At 39.4% G+C, this 15,641-nt stretch overlaps 1 protein-coding gene across 1 annotated transcript in view; it reads right to left on the minus strand.

The window, feature by feature from the left end:
- The window catches only part of fto (FTO alpha-ketoglutarate dependent dioxygenase), a 230,536-nt gene that overhangs the window by 179,959 nt on the left and 34,936 nt on the right, over window positions 1-15,641 (minus strand). The window contains exons 2-3 of the mRNA XM_036584026.1: window positions 7,090-7,167; window positions 3,251-4,025 (exon numbers count right to left, since the gene is read on the minus strand). Coding sequence (XP_036439919.1) covers window positions 3,251-4,025; window positions 7,090-7,167 — 853 coding nt within the window. The remainder of the gene's footprint in view (window positions 1-3,250; window positions 4,026-7,089; window positions 7,168-15,641) is intronic.

Here is a 15,641-nt window from a genome sequence, read left to right on the forward strand (position 1 = left end):
TTGTTTCTGTGGCTCATTTTACAGAAGGTAAAAGGCTTTGGAATCTTTATTGACGCAAGAGGGTCATTACTTCCAATAACAATGTCATACTAAAATAGGCACTAATTTAGTAAAAGTTAGGGAACAGCTGATAAAGCGGTTTTATTTTGTCAAAATTATCACATCTCAAAATTGCAAAAAGGTTAAAATGACCGCCTTGGCCTTTCTAGATTTAAAGAAGTTTGGAAGACGAATAGAGTAATCAGACAACAGTGGAGAACTATTCAAATGGAAGTTTGTAGTTCAATGTGAGTTGTTGCCATATTACACCTTTAAAAGCTTAGCTTTTCAAAGGAACTTTGCTGAGACACGGAAAACACGTTAAAAAAAAAAAAAAGAGCAGGCATTGTGAAAACGGGTTTGTGAGAGCACAGCAGCGTTCTGCTCACTTCAGAGTGCATTACCGCATTACAAACCAGATCGATCGAGGATCCGGTCCAGAGGGGCACAAACAATGGAACACGTGCGCATGCTAACGCAGGAATCTTGTAAGAAGTCGTAAAAAAGCAGAAGGGTCCTCCTGGTAACGATTCCATTTCGCCTGGTCTGCAGAGCTTCAGAGCGAGGGCTCTAAAGCGAGCGCCGCAGCTGGTGTGTGTTCACACAGGAAAAGCTTTTGTCAGGAGAAGAGGGGAGCTGAGAGGTCAATTTGGCCTCAGAAGGGAGCAGCTGAAAAGTAACTCTGCACAGGCATACGAAGCCGCGCTGCGCTCAGGCCGCGTTTGAAGCGGGCCCTGGCGAGGCCGAAGGTGAAATTTGTCGGTAGGTATGAGTAAAACAAAGCTAAGGCAGGTGGTTCTCTTTAAAGAAATGCTCTGCTCAGTCTGACTAATACATGCTTTCACAGGCTGTTTCTTCAAATAAATGAGCACTATCTCACTGATCTGAACACTTGTTAGCCTTGCTTTTCCTCAAGTTTTCAAGAAAGAAAAATGCAACAGTCAACAGTTCCCCTTATCCCAAATGTAGTCAGTGAGCTAAGATATAGCCTGTGTCCTAAATTTGCTTCTTTAGTTTAGCGCTAGAGCTACAAGGCTAATGACGCTAATTAAGGTTAATGATGAAGTAATAGAAGCTTATACTATACCAGTTAGCTCTGTGCAAACTGCATGCCTAAACACCACACCACGCTCGCTTCACACTGCATCAAGGCATTAAGTAATCTCAAACAGACTTGCTTATGGGCTTTCTGACTCTGTATGACATAACTGTTATCTATAAAAATATATTTGTAGATAACAGTTTGTCATACAATATCATAAACCACATAAGCAAGTCTACTTGATGCTATATAAAGGGGAATTCCACAAATTTCTAAAAATGCTGCATAATTGAATGGTTAAGATGTAAACAAAGTCTTTCAGAGAGAGCCGTTGTGAAATGTTCTGTTTTAGAGAAACTTACAGCATCTGAATTGTTCACAATGGTGGTGATAGGAACCAGACGTCTGTAGAGAGGCCTCTGAAAGCATAAAGTATTATGAATACTCTGCCTGATGCCTGAAACTTTTTTATGACAGTTTTGATATAAGGTGTTCACCTAAAATATATTTCTTCATGACAGAAATTTTTGTTTTTTCCGATTTACCACTGTTTTACCATTATCAACACTACATATCAAAAACTCAAAAGGACAGTAAATAAATGCGTTATATTTGACTCATTCTTAAGAAACAGCCTCAAACCATGTCCATAAATATTTGAGTGTAATGATAGCACATTATTTAAAACAATATTTCAAACAATTTAGTAGGTCAGCTGGAGGCCTACATGGCACAGCACAGAAGTTACATGAGTATTTTTTCTGCTATTTATTTATTTATTTATTTGTGTCCATATATCTGTTTCTGATTACTGATATTTATCTTTTTTTGCTTTTTGTAAATTGGAAAATTGGAAAACTTTGTATTGCTTTTAACTCTTGAATACACTAACTTTCATGTTGTCATTGCAAACTCTAAGGTAGTGAATCAAAGCAAAAAAAATGTTGTTTGGCACAAGTAAAGAAGAAATCCCAGACAGCAAACATGTCTAGCTGATTAATTACACTGGTGATAAGGTGATCCACACAACCAACACCAAAAAACAAAAACTTGTACATAACAGTGCATACCCCATAATAGGGTTCTACAATGTCTCCTCTTTTAATACCTTCAAACTATCTCCAAATATTACAGTGGCACATTGTATTACCAGGCCAGGGGTTGAAAGGTGGGGTGCAAGTGACACAAGTGCATTTATGAAACTTTTTTGCCATCTAATCCTGCGTTATTCAAAATAATTATGTGGTCACCAAGTAAGTGAACACAGTTCACAGCATTTAAAGCATCCTTCTATAAATGTCAAACCATCTAACAACTGTTAAACATGGCTTCTAACAAAGAGAGAGGAGCTGGTTAGCATTAGCTTAGCTTGCATGATAATAGCTCTGCTCACCATAGAACATGTTTGATCCTGGCTAAGTAAAGCCAAGAAAAGTCAAATTTAGATGACAATGATTCAAAACTGAGGAAGTGAAATTAACAGAGCAACAGAGCAGTGAAATTAAACCTGTTCAGTGATGTATGGATATGTAGCATGATCGGTAATGTCAACTTAATGTCAGCTTAGTGACAGTACAAGTTTGATTCTGACTGATTAGTGCCCTGCTGAAACAAGTTTAGATGATAAAAACTAATGTGTGAGAGAGCAAAAGTTGAGCGATTGGTGTTGAAATGAAAGAAAGCCAAAATCGAACACGTTCTGTGGTGCTTTAGACTGTAGCGCTTTGGCTAAGCTAACAAAAGATTAGTTTGCAGGTCAAACGTGCCACACACAACAGAACAGCGTTGGTTCCAGCTAAGTGAAGCAAAAATTACACCAGTTTAGCGAATATGTGGGAGCTCAAAGTTGAGTGACTGATATTAGAGTAAAAGCTGAAATCAAACTTGTTCTGTAGTGTGTGTAGTAGCTGTCGCTAAGCCGCTGTCATGCTTAGTTTTTCTCAGGTTTTTCTCTCTTTCTATCAGTGCCACCTATCAGGCAGCTCCCACACTACAAATCAGAGAGCCTTCTAAAATATAAAGGAGTGTAATGTGCTCATTTAGCCATTCAGATGTGGAATAAAAACATCAACATTTTGAAATACTGTCTTAATTTTAACATACCGGAATTATTTTAAATACCGTGATATACGTTATTGCCCCATACAGGCCACTGTAGCATGCCCTCACCTTCAGGTTTGGTCTCTCCGGGACAGCTGTAGCTGTAGACAGCCAGGGGTGAGAGCGGCACCAGGTTTTCGTCATGGTGCCAGCCCACCGCCATCTTGCCCATGCCATAGTAGGGCTCCTCCTTCAGATGAGTCATACCAGCCGGGTCCATGTAGTTAATGAGCGTGATGTTGAAATGAACTGGGCCGCTCAGTGAGGGCTGCGGAGGAGAGGAGTGAGAGCAACCCTGCCCGCTGTCCGAATCTTCTTCTTCTCCCTCCTTTTGCTCCCCTTTCTCTGACTTTTCCTCTTTCTCCTCCTGCACTCGGTCTTTTTCAGGTTTCTCGCTTCTGCTCTCTTTTTTGGGGGCTTCCTGGCTGCCGCTGTTTTCTGTCTCACTGTGTTTGCGTTTGACACCCCGGGCATTCTTGTGATGTTGGATGTCCGTGCAGAAGAACTGGTTGAGCTCCCATAATGCCTTGCAGGCGCTCCTCAGGTCTGGGTCGCAGCAGGGCTTCTCGCTTTGGCCTTCGGTCTGCACCTGCCCCTCCTCTTCCTCGCAGTGCCAAGGGATGGTGAAGAGGCGAGTGTCCAAGTAGCGGTAGGTGCAGCCCGGTTGACCCACCAGAGCGCGGGACACGGCAGTGAAGACATCCCGGTCCCGCACGCGGACCAGGTCCCTCAAGAGGCAGCCGCGACGCCGCAGGGTGGTCAACGCTGACCGCACACGTTCATGGAGGCCCTCGGGGAGCGCTCCGGCCTGCCGCAACGCCAGACCCGAGTAGCTGGAGTCCCACTGCAAGAAAACACACATTTAGCATTACAAGCATTAAAGGGATAGTTCTGAGAAAAAAATCTGATTTACCATACACCTGATTTCTAAATTTTCATAGAGCTGTGAGACTAATGTACAGTGATTTCTTCTATATTTGCATACTTGTCACACTTATTTATTTCAGATCTTCAAACAAATTTAATACAAGAAAAAGACAACCTGAGTAAAAACAATATATACAATTTAAATGATCTCATTTATTGGGGGGGAGGGAAGTTATCCAACAAAACTGTGCGAAAAAGTAACTGTTATCAACCAATTAACCAAATTTAGATGGATCAATTAAACTAGATGTGGAGTAGACTAGAAGTCTCAACAAGCAGCACACTATGCTGTGATCAAAAGAAATTTTGGAAGAGATGAGCAAGTAGATTATTGAAATATATACTATATGGTCAAAAGTATGTGGATTCCGGACCATCACATCTATATGAGCTGGACATGAAATACAAAAACCATGGGCATTAATATGGAATTGCCTCCTCTTTGCAGTTTTAACAGCCTCCGCTCTTCTTAAATGGCTTTACACAAGATTCTGGAGTGTGTCTGTGGGAATTTGTGCCCATTCAGGCACTGATGTTGGATGAGAAGGTCCGGCTCCCGACTGATGTTCCAATTCATCCTAAAGGTGTTCAGTGGGGTTGAGGTCAGGGCTCTGTGCAGGCCACCGGAGATCCTCCATACCAGACTTGTCAAACGATGTCTGTATGGATCTTGCTTTGTGCACTGAGGTACAGTCATGCTGGAACAGGAAAGAGCCTTCCCCAAACTGTTACCGCAAAGTGGGGACCATATAATTGTCTAAAATGTGTTTTGTATGCAATAGCATTAACATTACCTTTCACTGGAACTAAGGGGCCCACACCTTGATAAACAGCCCCAGAACATTATCCCTCCTCTACCAAATTTACTGCTGCCACTGTGCATTCTGTTAAGTAGCGTTCTCCTGGGATCCATCAAACTCAGATTCATCTATCAGACTGCCAGATAGCGAAGCACAATTCACCACTCCATAGAACATTTCCACTGCTCCAGAGTCCAGTGACTGCATGCTTTACACCACTCCAGCAGACACTTGGCATTGCGTATAATGATCTTAAGCTTATGTGCAACTGCTCGGCCTTGGAAACCCATGTCATGAAGCTTCTAATACACAGGTCTTGTTGCTTCTAGAGGCAATTTGGAACTCTGTAGTGAGGGATGCAACAGACAATATCCAATTTTTATGCCCTGCACACTTAAGCACTCGGCTGCCTCGCTCTGTGAGTTTGCATGGTCTACCGCTTCGTGGCAGCACTTAGACGCTTTCATGTGGCATCCTATGAGAGTCACTGAGCTCTTTACTATGACCCATTCAACTGCCAGTGTTTGTCTGTAGAGACTGCATGACTATGTGCTTGTATATAAATATATATAGCCCTACAGTTACAGACAGGGTTACAAAGTCATTCCTAAGGCTATGGGACTCCAGTGAACTGCAGTGAGAGCCATTATCTCCTAACGCAGAAAACTTCGAACAGTGGCAAATCTTCTCAGAAGTGGCTGGCCTCCTGAGAGAAATGACCCATCCAGGAAGTCACAAAAGGATCAAAACAAACAATAAGGCAAGGTCAGCATTCATGTTTCCACCATTAGAAAGAGAAAAAAGGGCTATCCACAGGAGATGTTCCCAGGGGACAACTACTGCTAACCAAGGGAAACACAAAGGCTCATCTCACACTTGCCAAAAAACATCTTGATGACCCCCAAGGCTTTTGGAATAAGGTTCTGTGGAGTGATGAGATGAAAGCAGAACTTTTGGAAGACAAGGGTCCCTTTACATGTGGCATAAAGCTAACACAGCATTCCAAACTAAGAACATCATACCAACAGTCAAACATGGTGGCAGTAGTGTGATGGTGTAGGAATACTTGCCATAACTGACAGAACCATGAATTATGGTCTCTGCCAAAAAATCCAACAGGTGAATATGCCATCATCAGTGTGTGATCTGTAGCTCAAACGCTATTGGGTTATGCAGCAAAACAATGATCCGAAGCACATGAAGTCCACCTCTAAATGTCTCAAAATTAAGGTTTTGGAGTGGCCTAGTCAAAGTCCTGCCTTGAACGCCTCTGAGATGCTGTAGCAGGACCTTAAATGAGCAAGTCATGTTCGAAAGCCCAGCAATGTTGCTGAAATAAAGCAATTGTGCAAAGAAGAGCAGGCCAAGATACCCCCACAGCAATGTGAACGAATGATTCTCCAGTTATAGGAAGCGTTTGGTTGCAGTTGTTGCAGTTTTCTAGGTGGGTGTGGGGGCAATGACTTTTTCACATATGTTTTGCAAAACATTTTTCCTTGAATAAATGAAATTATTGTTAAAAAATTATGTTTAGTTTTTTCTTTTATTACCTTTTTACAAGGATCCATAGAGTGACAAATATACAAAGAGTCCATAGTGTGACAAATATACAAAAACAGAGGAAATCAGAAGGGCATGGCACTGTAATGAAAGCTTAAACCCAATAAGCATTGTAATAATTGCATGCCTTAATCAATGCATGTTTACCTCAAACTGCATTGAGCTGTTAAGTAATGTCGAATAGACATGCTGATGTGGTTTCTGACACTTTATGTCATACTTTTTTATGAAAATGGACAAACAAAATTCAGACAGCAAGTTGGCTAAGTGACCTATTTTTGTTCATTTTAGAGTTTCTAGTTTATAGACTCAGTTTGCAGCAGGTGTGTGATGGTTCAGGCATAAAGTTTGCATGATGCTAATTGCTGAGGTATGGGCTTTCATTACCTTCATTGCTAAAGGGAAAAACTGTGAACATTTGATTTTTCACACTGTAACTTTAAACATGGTATATAACTACAAATCACATACAATATATAAACTTTTCTACACTGACAAATAGATTAGACAGTCAATCCAATTGGATTCTTGCTGTATTATTATTATCATTATTATTATTATTATTATTATTATTATGTTTCTGAAACAGACATGGAGTGTCGTGGAAGCAGGTGGACTCACTAGCTGTTGGAAGCCGGGGTCAGAAGGCGAGAGGAAGGGGATCCGTTGCTCTCCCAACTCCTGAAGCAGCCGGCGCCTCTACACACAAACACAGAGGATGTATACATTTATAGTACTTTTATTATACTTTATAAATGCATCAATAATCATTTATAGTACTTAATGAGTGAGAGACGCACAGACAGACACAAACCACTGCTCAAATGTTTGCTTGAAAAAGTTTTCAACAATGAAATATCTAATGATTACAGGTTGATTGTACTTTGTAGGAAGCTGAAAAACACAAATGCAAAGCCAAGATAAATTGACAGTATATGTTTGAATGACAGTATATGCTTTATTTACATGTTTTATTTAATAATTGCATCACTGACAAAAAACTGCAAAATAAAACAAATACATTTTGGTAGTTGTTGTGTATTGTTGAATTTATATTGTATAACCTAATATTACAATGATAATATTAAAATAATAAATGGTATTAATATCAAAGTCAATCAGTGGTACAGTAACTATCTACACAGGGTCTACACAGAGTCTATCAGGGGATAAACAACCACAGTATAGAAATTTCAATATTCATCAATCTCAATTCTCAGCAATTTGGCAAACAATTTAATAGTCTAACTTTCAATACTTTCAATTCTGTATTTAAATTAAGGTAGCGCCAGGGTTAATTTTTTAACTGTACTGATAAAAAAGAAAAAAGACAATGTAAATTAAGCTGTAAACATTTGAATTGTTTTTTTTTTTTTTCAATCAAGTGAATAATTGTTCAGACAGTGAGAACTTTTTGCCATAGTCTCATTTGTTATTGAGTATTATGCTGGTAACTAGTACTGGTGTCAAAATCAAAATCCTAGTATCATGATAATCTCTTTAAACAACAGTCTTCAAACGGAACACTTACAGGGTTGCTTCAAAATCTTTAAATTCAAATGCAATGTTTTTTAATATATTTTCAAGACTTCAACCAAGCAAAACATAATATTTCCACCACACGAAAAAACATGTATATATGCTTCAAAATTGCACAATCCTGAGATGGTCTTTTTGTTATTTTACATTGTCGTGAAAGTGATATTTCATATTGCCATAGCAGCCTGCTCCACTCTCTCAGTTCTGAATGCTGTTTCTGATAATGCCGGTCGAAAACCAGAAGCACTGCAGTTGGCAGTAATGCAGAGTGTTTTCCACCATAGTTTCATTTTCATCCATTCGAAATTGGGTGAAAACACTGCAGGAGTGTAGCTGAAGAGAACCCTAGGCAAAAGCAGCTGCGTGCTCACATTTATGTGCCCATGTTTAGACAAGGGCAGCTAGTTTAAACAGCAGAATCACTGGTGATGTGGGTATTATTTTAATTTTCCATTTTAAAACAGTTCAATACTGCAGCCATTTAGACCAGTTACATTCTGAAAGGACGCCTCCCTGAAACAAAGAATTGCAACTGGATGAGACTTGTTTTATCTAATACCTGATCCATTGAAATATGCTGGGATTTGATGTCCTCAAATTTAACACCTCTACTAGTTGTAGAAAGGTTGTAGGTTGTAGAAAAACGTCTGGTTATGGTGGCTTTATGACATCAGAGTAAATAGAGTGCAAAACAGAGACAAAAACATAGGATGATAAATGGATCTGCCTTATTTTAGCTGATACCTGATACATTAAAAAATGATGACAGAATCAGATGTCCCTAAATTTAATACCTCTACTAGTTACCTTTTGAAAACATGCCTCATTATTGCACATCACAGAATAATGTCCAGCTATGACACCTCTATGACAGCGAAGTAAACCAGAAACAAAGGATCGGAGCCCAATCTCCAATATCTAGTAGCCAATAGCCAATAGTAGCCAATAATAGCCAATATCTAATTCATTAAAATATGCTGGGACCATATGTCCCTGTAACCTTAACTGTTTAAAATCTATTTTACAATATTCTACGACTTTTTAAGGATCATCCAGAACTCTGACTTATACATGAAGTAGGCAAGTATCTGACCATTCTGACCATAAAAGAGATGAACCTAGCTGCATAGGTGATAAATGATGTCAAAAACTTGACAATGCTTCACTTTTTTTAATCAGTTTTCAATTCAAATGAGCTTACTGTGCCAGTTAGAAACCAGAACCTGACCTTTTCCGTGCCTTTCACTATAATGTTATTAACAGGACACTTCATTTTGTAATGCATGACGCACAGTGGGTTCATCCTTTTGCTGGGAATCACACACAAAAAATGTGTGACGTGAAGCCCTTCCCGCTCTGAGCAACATTCCCAGAATCCTTCGCGGCCTTTCCTGTGGCGCTCGCGTTCATGGAAGTGTCAGGTTTTTATGACTCCAGCGGGCAGCAGAGGGTCTCCTCTTAGTCGCGTAAAAGCCCGCACCCGTCCCATCCGATCAAAGCGCTTTTCATTGGCCCCGCATTCCATTCCGACCTGTAAATCCAATGGCGACCGGCATAAAACTGTGATACCCAAATAAATTTCACAAGGGCAGCAGTGCTTGGGCCCCTACACACACACACCATACTTTTGCAGGTGCACCGGAGGCCCGATCAGGTTGGGGGGGAACGTCAGAGAGGGGTCAAGTGACCCTCAATCAACTCCAAACACATACACCTCCTGCTTCAACCCCTCTGAACAGACTGGTAGAACTCTTACGCCATTCCCTTTAGCATACGCACACACCACCGCAATGTTTTAAGGAGAAAGAGACTCGTATATATTCCTCGACATTTACTGAGGCCTGCTCTCACATTTCAACAGAGCTAATAATGCCAGTGCTCTAAAATAGGATTTAAATAGTCAGGGTGAGCGCACTTGTGCACAAATGGGGCCTGACTTTTAGGGCAAAATAAAATGTCCTGTTAATAACATTAAAGTGAAGGGTACTAAAAAGGTTACGTCCTGCATTGAGAAAGGACACAAGCGGGTGTGAGCATCTGTAGGGCTGCACAACATATGATGTTGGTTAATTGTTAGTTTGCAATACTGACACTACAGAAGGTAATTATGCAGATACTCCATCTATCCAATCACTTAATGTTTTATTTAACCTTTTAAGGACTAAGCCTAGAAGTGGCCGCCTGCACACATCGTATTAGTTTAAAATGTAAAGTGTTTCAGTCGTGTGCAAAAGCTTTGTTTTGGACACCCGGGTCAATTTACAGAGAACACAATTCTTTGTATTTTAATACAGAATTGCTGTGTATTTGCTAATGTTAACATACTGAAAACAAATACAACCTATAATGTGGCTTGTGCAAAAGTTGCGGCACATTTTATGCTTTATTTTGTTTTTATCCCCCAGTATGTTACACTCAAATTAAAAGAAATTGTGCACTAAAATGTCATATTTCAGTTTATTCCACTATTTTTATTTAGAAAATCAAAGTAACATAATACTGGACTTGTTTATATTTTTACATATGACTCTACTGTGATTTATTATCAACTCAGCTTTTCTGTAATAGCAGTTACTGAATGCAAATAATAAATGTTTAAGACTAAAACATACATAGCATGTAGAAATATATATAAAAATACATACAGAAATAAAAGAATTTCTTCTGAAACAAAAATGTGTCACACAAAAATTGGTTAATGAATTTCCTTCTGTTTGATCTAAAGTATGGACAATACATATGACCGTGCAAATGCAGTGTAGATTAGACCTGGGATTTTAAAGGACCATCGCAGTTTGCTGACATCTCAAACAGTTGTAAAGTTATTCAGGTTTAAACAAAGCTAAACAGTGTGACAGTGGTACTTAAAGGTTAACTAAACAGGATATAGGTAGCTTTTTCACACTACTTTATGCTTTAAAACTGATATATAAGCAGAATATACATATACATGGCCATAATTCATTTTACGTGGCCATTTTTAACCTCTCTATCGCTTAGAATTAAAGAGGCTGGTTTTGTTACTGTACCTTTAAGACTGATATGTATGCCAGTGAGCTCTGTTATGACTGGCTGTCCTGTATCATGTCGGGTTAAAAAAGCAGCCCAGGCTAAATCATTCCTTATAACCTCTTATAACTGATAGGGTGGGGCAAAACTGCTATAGGCCAAATAGGTGAATATGTGTAAATTAGTTGGGACTCGTGACATCACAGTAAAAAAAGAATGAAAAAAGTGAAGAGAATCCCCTTAATTAATGATGGAAGTTCATATAAACGTTGTATAATGTAAGAAAACTTGGAATTAATATTGTAGCATTTATATTGGTCATTCTAAAATATTCACACAATGTAAATGGTAGCTGTTGTTTGCAAATCATGTTTTTAAAAAAATGCAACAATGGAGATACAAGATTTTGTTCTGACAGCAATGATATGTAGGAATATAACCACAATACAGTATTTCATTCTTATTGTGCAATCCTGGTGTGTTTTATATATTACATGCACTGATCACAACATATTGCTGTTTCTCTCAAATCAGAAACGACATTCGTCCAGCCTGTTGGTCTCTTCTCTCATAGTTCTCGTAAGCCTCAGCTGTAAGAGCAGCAAGTAGAGAGAGACTGGGAAAGGCATGGCCTTTGAATGGCTTTATGTGAGGAAGCGCGTGGGAATTGATGGTTTGAGTTATTCCATTTAGAGCAGGATAAACAAAGACAGAAAGAAAAGATGCGGACTGTCAGACAGATCTACAAAACAAAATAACATGCACTATTCATGGCCAGTCTGAGCTCAAAGGCCTGGGGAGGGAGAGAGAATAGAAAGAGATAGAGAGAGAGAAAGAGAGAGAGGGGGAGAGAGAAAGAGAGAGAGAGAGAGAGAGAGAGAGAGAGAGAGAGAAACAAACAGGATGCAGGAAGAAGAAGAAAGAAAGATGAATTGACAGTCTGACTCAGACTCTTTGCTGGTGTCAAATTTCATCTTATGACAGAAATCAAGGCTATAAATGAGTGTGTGCGCAGGGGTCTGCATATGTGCTTGTGTGTTTCGCTACCCAGTGCAAACGCTCGGCCGCTCTGATGTAAAAGCAAAAAACCAACACACAGGCACGCACACACACATATGCACACAGCTGGGCCAGATAGCAGAGTGCTTGTGCTGGGCTTGAAGAGCAGCGGCCTGTCACGCACATGTCAAATACATCAAGCTGCTCACAAATTCCAGCGAAAACAGGAGACAGACCAGCTTCACTGCACAGATGGACTGTGAAGCACACATTCTCTTAGACTTTCAAAGTCATAACATAAATCACTGGATGGATTGCTTTCGGACCTCTACAGCTGATTTCTTCACGTTTGGCTATAACTTTAATGAAAGTTAATGAAAAGTTTGCAAAAAAAAAACATTGTAAAACTTTCAGTCAACTTCAACAGGTTCTCCAACCAGCATTTGGTGCTGTAACGTGATCATTTTTTTAATGCCAATTCAGATAAAGACCCTCAGAGAAGCTTCAGCACAGACCTCTGAAGTCACAGGTTGCTCTATAGTCAGCATCTTGCCCATATTAGGAAGCTCAGATTTCCTCTACGAGACAAAAATAAATGAAATGTCCCTGATTTTGTCCTACATACATTTTCCCTCAAGTGTTACTGAATCCTCTATCTTGTCAAGTGGAAGTATGTTAAATCTAGTGGATATAAGTAATATTTCTCATTATGAGATTGTTGTAAGCTTATTAGAAGATTATTTAATTTATTTTAAGACAGTTTTTACTTGTTTTAAGAAATATTATCCAGTAAATCATCCAGTTATCTTACAATAATGGCAGATAATTGTACTTGATAAAAATGACCTAGAAATTAATGAAATAATCTTCTAATAAGCTTACAACAACCTCAATATGAGAAATAGTAGATATATCTACAAGATTTAAGATAATTTCACTTGCTAAGATAAGTTTTTTTGCAGTGTAAAAGGTCACTTAGCAGTTGAAATATGAATAATGCTACATACACACTCTCAGCAGTGTCAGAAACCACATAAGTAAGTCTGTTTGAGATTAATTATCAACTTGATGTGGTTTGAGGCAAGGAATGATTTAGGTCTGATGTTCATATGATGTTCATTGGAGATTATAAGTTTCTATTAGCTACACTAGCCTCACAGTTTCAGTGCAAAATTTAAAAAAACGAACACTAAACATGTCTTGAGCTGATCAACTACCTTTGGGGTAAGGAGAGAACTGTGGACAGAACTATTGCTTTAATGTGCATATCTGTATAATAGAGTGCAGTGTTTGAACTGCACACAGTTGGAGTTTGTGTGCCACCCACTGCAAAGCTGCTTCCGTCCTGCTAAAGTCACCCTGAATCAAACGGCCCGACAAGCAGCTCGCAAAAGCTCACACTCTTGACACCTAGAGCAGCACCGTCTTCAAACACACTTCTTCCAGTCCTCTCATTTGGCACAGGGTTGCAGAATGTGTGCCCTGGGTGTCGGAGGGAAAGATGGAAGGACTGGAGGATGTGACGAAAGGCAGGAAGAGTGAGGGAATGCCCTTCTTGCTAAGGGGTAGAAAAAAAGAGGGGTAGCGGATGAGGTGAACACCTGGGCAAACAAGAGCAGAGGAGAGAAACGTGTGTAGCTCATGCTGAAAACTCGTGGGTGACAGCATGGAACCGGCCCGCGAAAACACCGCACCTAGGTGCCATTACACACCCGCTCAAACACACATACATACTCACATGCACTCGCACACAAGCTAAAACGGAAACACAGTCAATGTGTTAGTGTCTCCAGGTAACAACAAAGAGATCAGCGAACTGGGCCGCAGCTAACAGTGATGTATAAAAAGGGTTATGATTCCCTCATTTCAAAAGTTCTGTATCAACTGAAATCAATGAGCCAGCACAAGTGAAATGGAAAAAGAACGGTTTGAAAGTCAACTTAACACCAAAAGTGAACTTTCTACCTTGTTAATTTATGACTCTGATCATATTAAAGGAAAAATTCACAGATTTTTCAAAATCACTGCAAAATGAAATAAAGTCATCCCGATGCCTGCTACACTGTTTTATGATGGTTCTGACGTCAGGTTTTAGGACAACCCTTATTGGTTTAAAATCCATTCATGGTAGAAAGGTACATACAGGGCAATGTAATGCATTCACATTTACCACTATTATCAACATATTAAACATTATATAAAAAAATCTAAAGACATGTGGGTGCTGTCTAGGTTTTAGAGAGTAGACATAATGAATACTGTGACTCCTGCATTTTATCACTACCACTGTGAAGTAATTGGTAATAAAAAAGGGTCAGTACCTTACTAAAGCAATAAGCTGCGAGAGGCCGTGGGTTACTGTGATTTCCGCTTTGCGTCGTGCCTAAGAACACCCTTACCATGATAAAATCACAGTAACGCACGTCTCAAGCGGCTTATTGCTATTATAAAACAGCGGTCAACATGAAATATGATATAATACATCATTTTTTTCAGAAAATAATTTGAGTTATTATTAATAATAATCAACTAAGTATTCTGCCAAGAAATGTAGTTCCTTTAGAGTATGGTATCGTTGCCAAGCAACCATGGGCCGCTGCATGAGGAGAATGTTTGGTCACCCATCGCTGTGTCGTATGAACATATGATAACACAGCACTGTTTAATGCAAAACCCTTCCCTTTGTAAGTCCTTTTTGGTCACCAAATTACCATAATCCAGCAGCACCCTCTTCTTGTGCTGGGGCTGAATCTCAAACGGCCCTCTGCTCCCTATATAGTGCCTATATAGTGCGTCCTGCACACCAACAGTGCAAAATACAGCTAAGAAATAGTGCTTTAATTCAAGCCTGTAACATTAATCATGCCGTTATTTAGGCTGTTAGCTGGCTGACCAGCCTAGTTGTAGTTAAGAACATAAGTCGCAAGTCCCTAAGTTTAAACAAAAAACAGGTTCTTACTTCATCAATATACTCGGAGGTGCACGTGAGCAGCATGAGCGTGAAGGATTATTCCATTAACAGCACAAGGGTTTTTTCATGCCGTGGCATAGTAATACAGGGTTCAGCTGTTCTGAGGCGGTCATATATTGTGGAATTTGGCTTTGAATGCTGCTCAGCCAATCAGATTTTAGGACCGGAACTATCCGTTTTATAATCTACAATAAATCAATTTACATCAAACTACAAACCACTCTGAATGACTGTTTACATATCATCCATTAAATTAGGCAGTATTTTTGGAAAACTTAAGGGCAATTTTTCATATCATAGCATTTAAAAGACAAAACTTTTCCTTTAATCTTTCATTAAAATTTTGCCACCTCTTTTTCACCTCTATACATCTTCACTGTGCACCAGCAGGGGGAGAACTAAAATTAAAACTAATATTAACCAGTAATTTCATGTTTCACTTCACACCTCCATGGCCCCACCTACCACTGAGTAAAAACTTTCATCTTGCACAGACTTCCTGAGTGTTCCTGGTCTACAACAGGATCTTAAGGAAATACTTCAAATTTTCACAATTTTCCCTTCACCCAAGTGTAGTCAGCCAAGAAATATTTGACATTCAAAGTTTGTTTCTCTAGTTTTGCTAATGTTGCTAACATTAACTGGAAACTTATAC

The sequence above is a fragment of the Colossoma macropomum genome, unplaced genomic scaffold (genome assembly GCF_904425465.1).
Source record: "Colossoma macropomum unplaced genomic scaffold, Colossoma_macropomum, whole genome shotgun sequence".
NCBI classification, from domain to species: domain Eukaryota; kingdom Metazoa; phylum Chordata; class Actinopteri; order Characiformes; family Serrasalmidae; genus Colossoma; species Colossoma macropomum.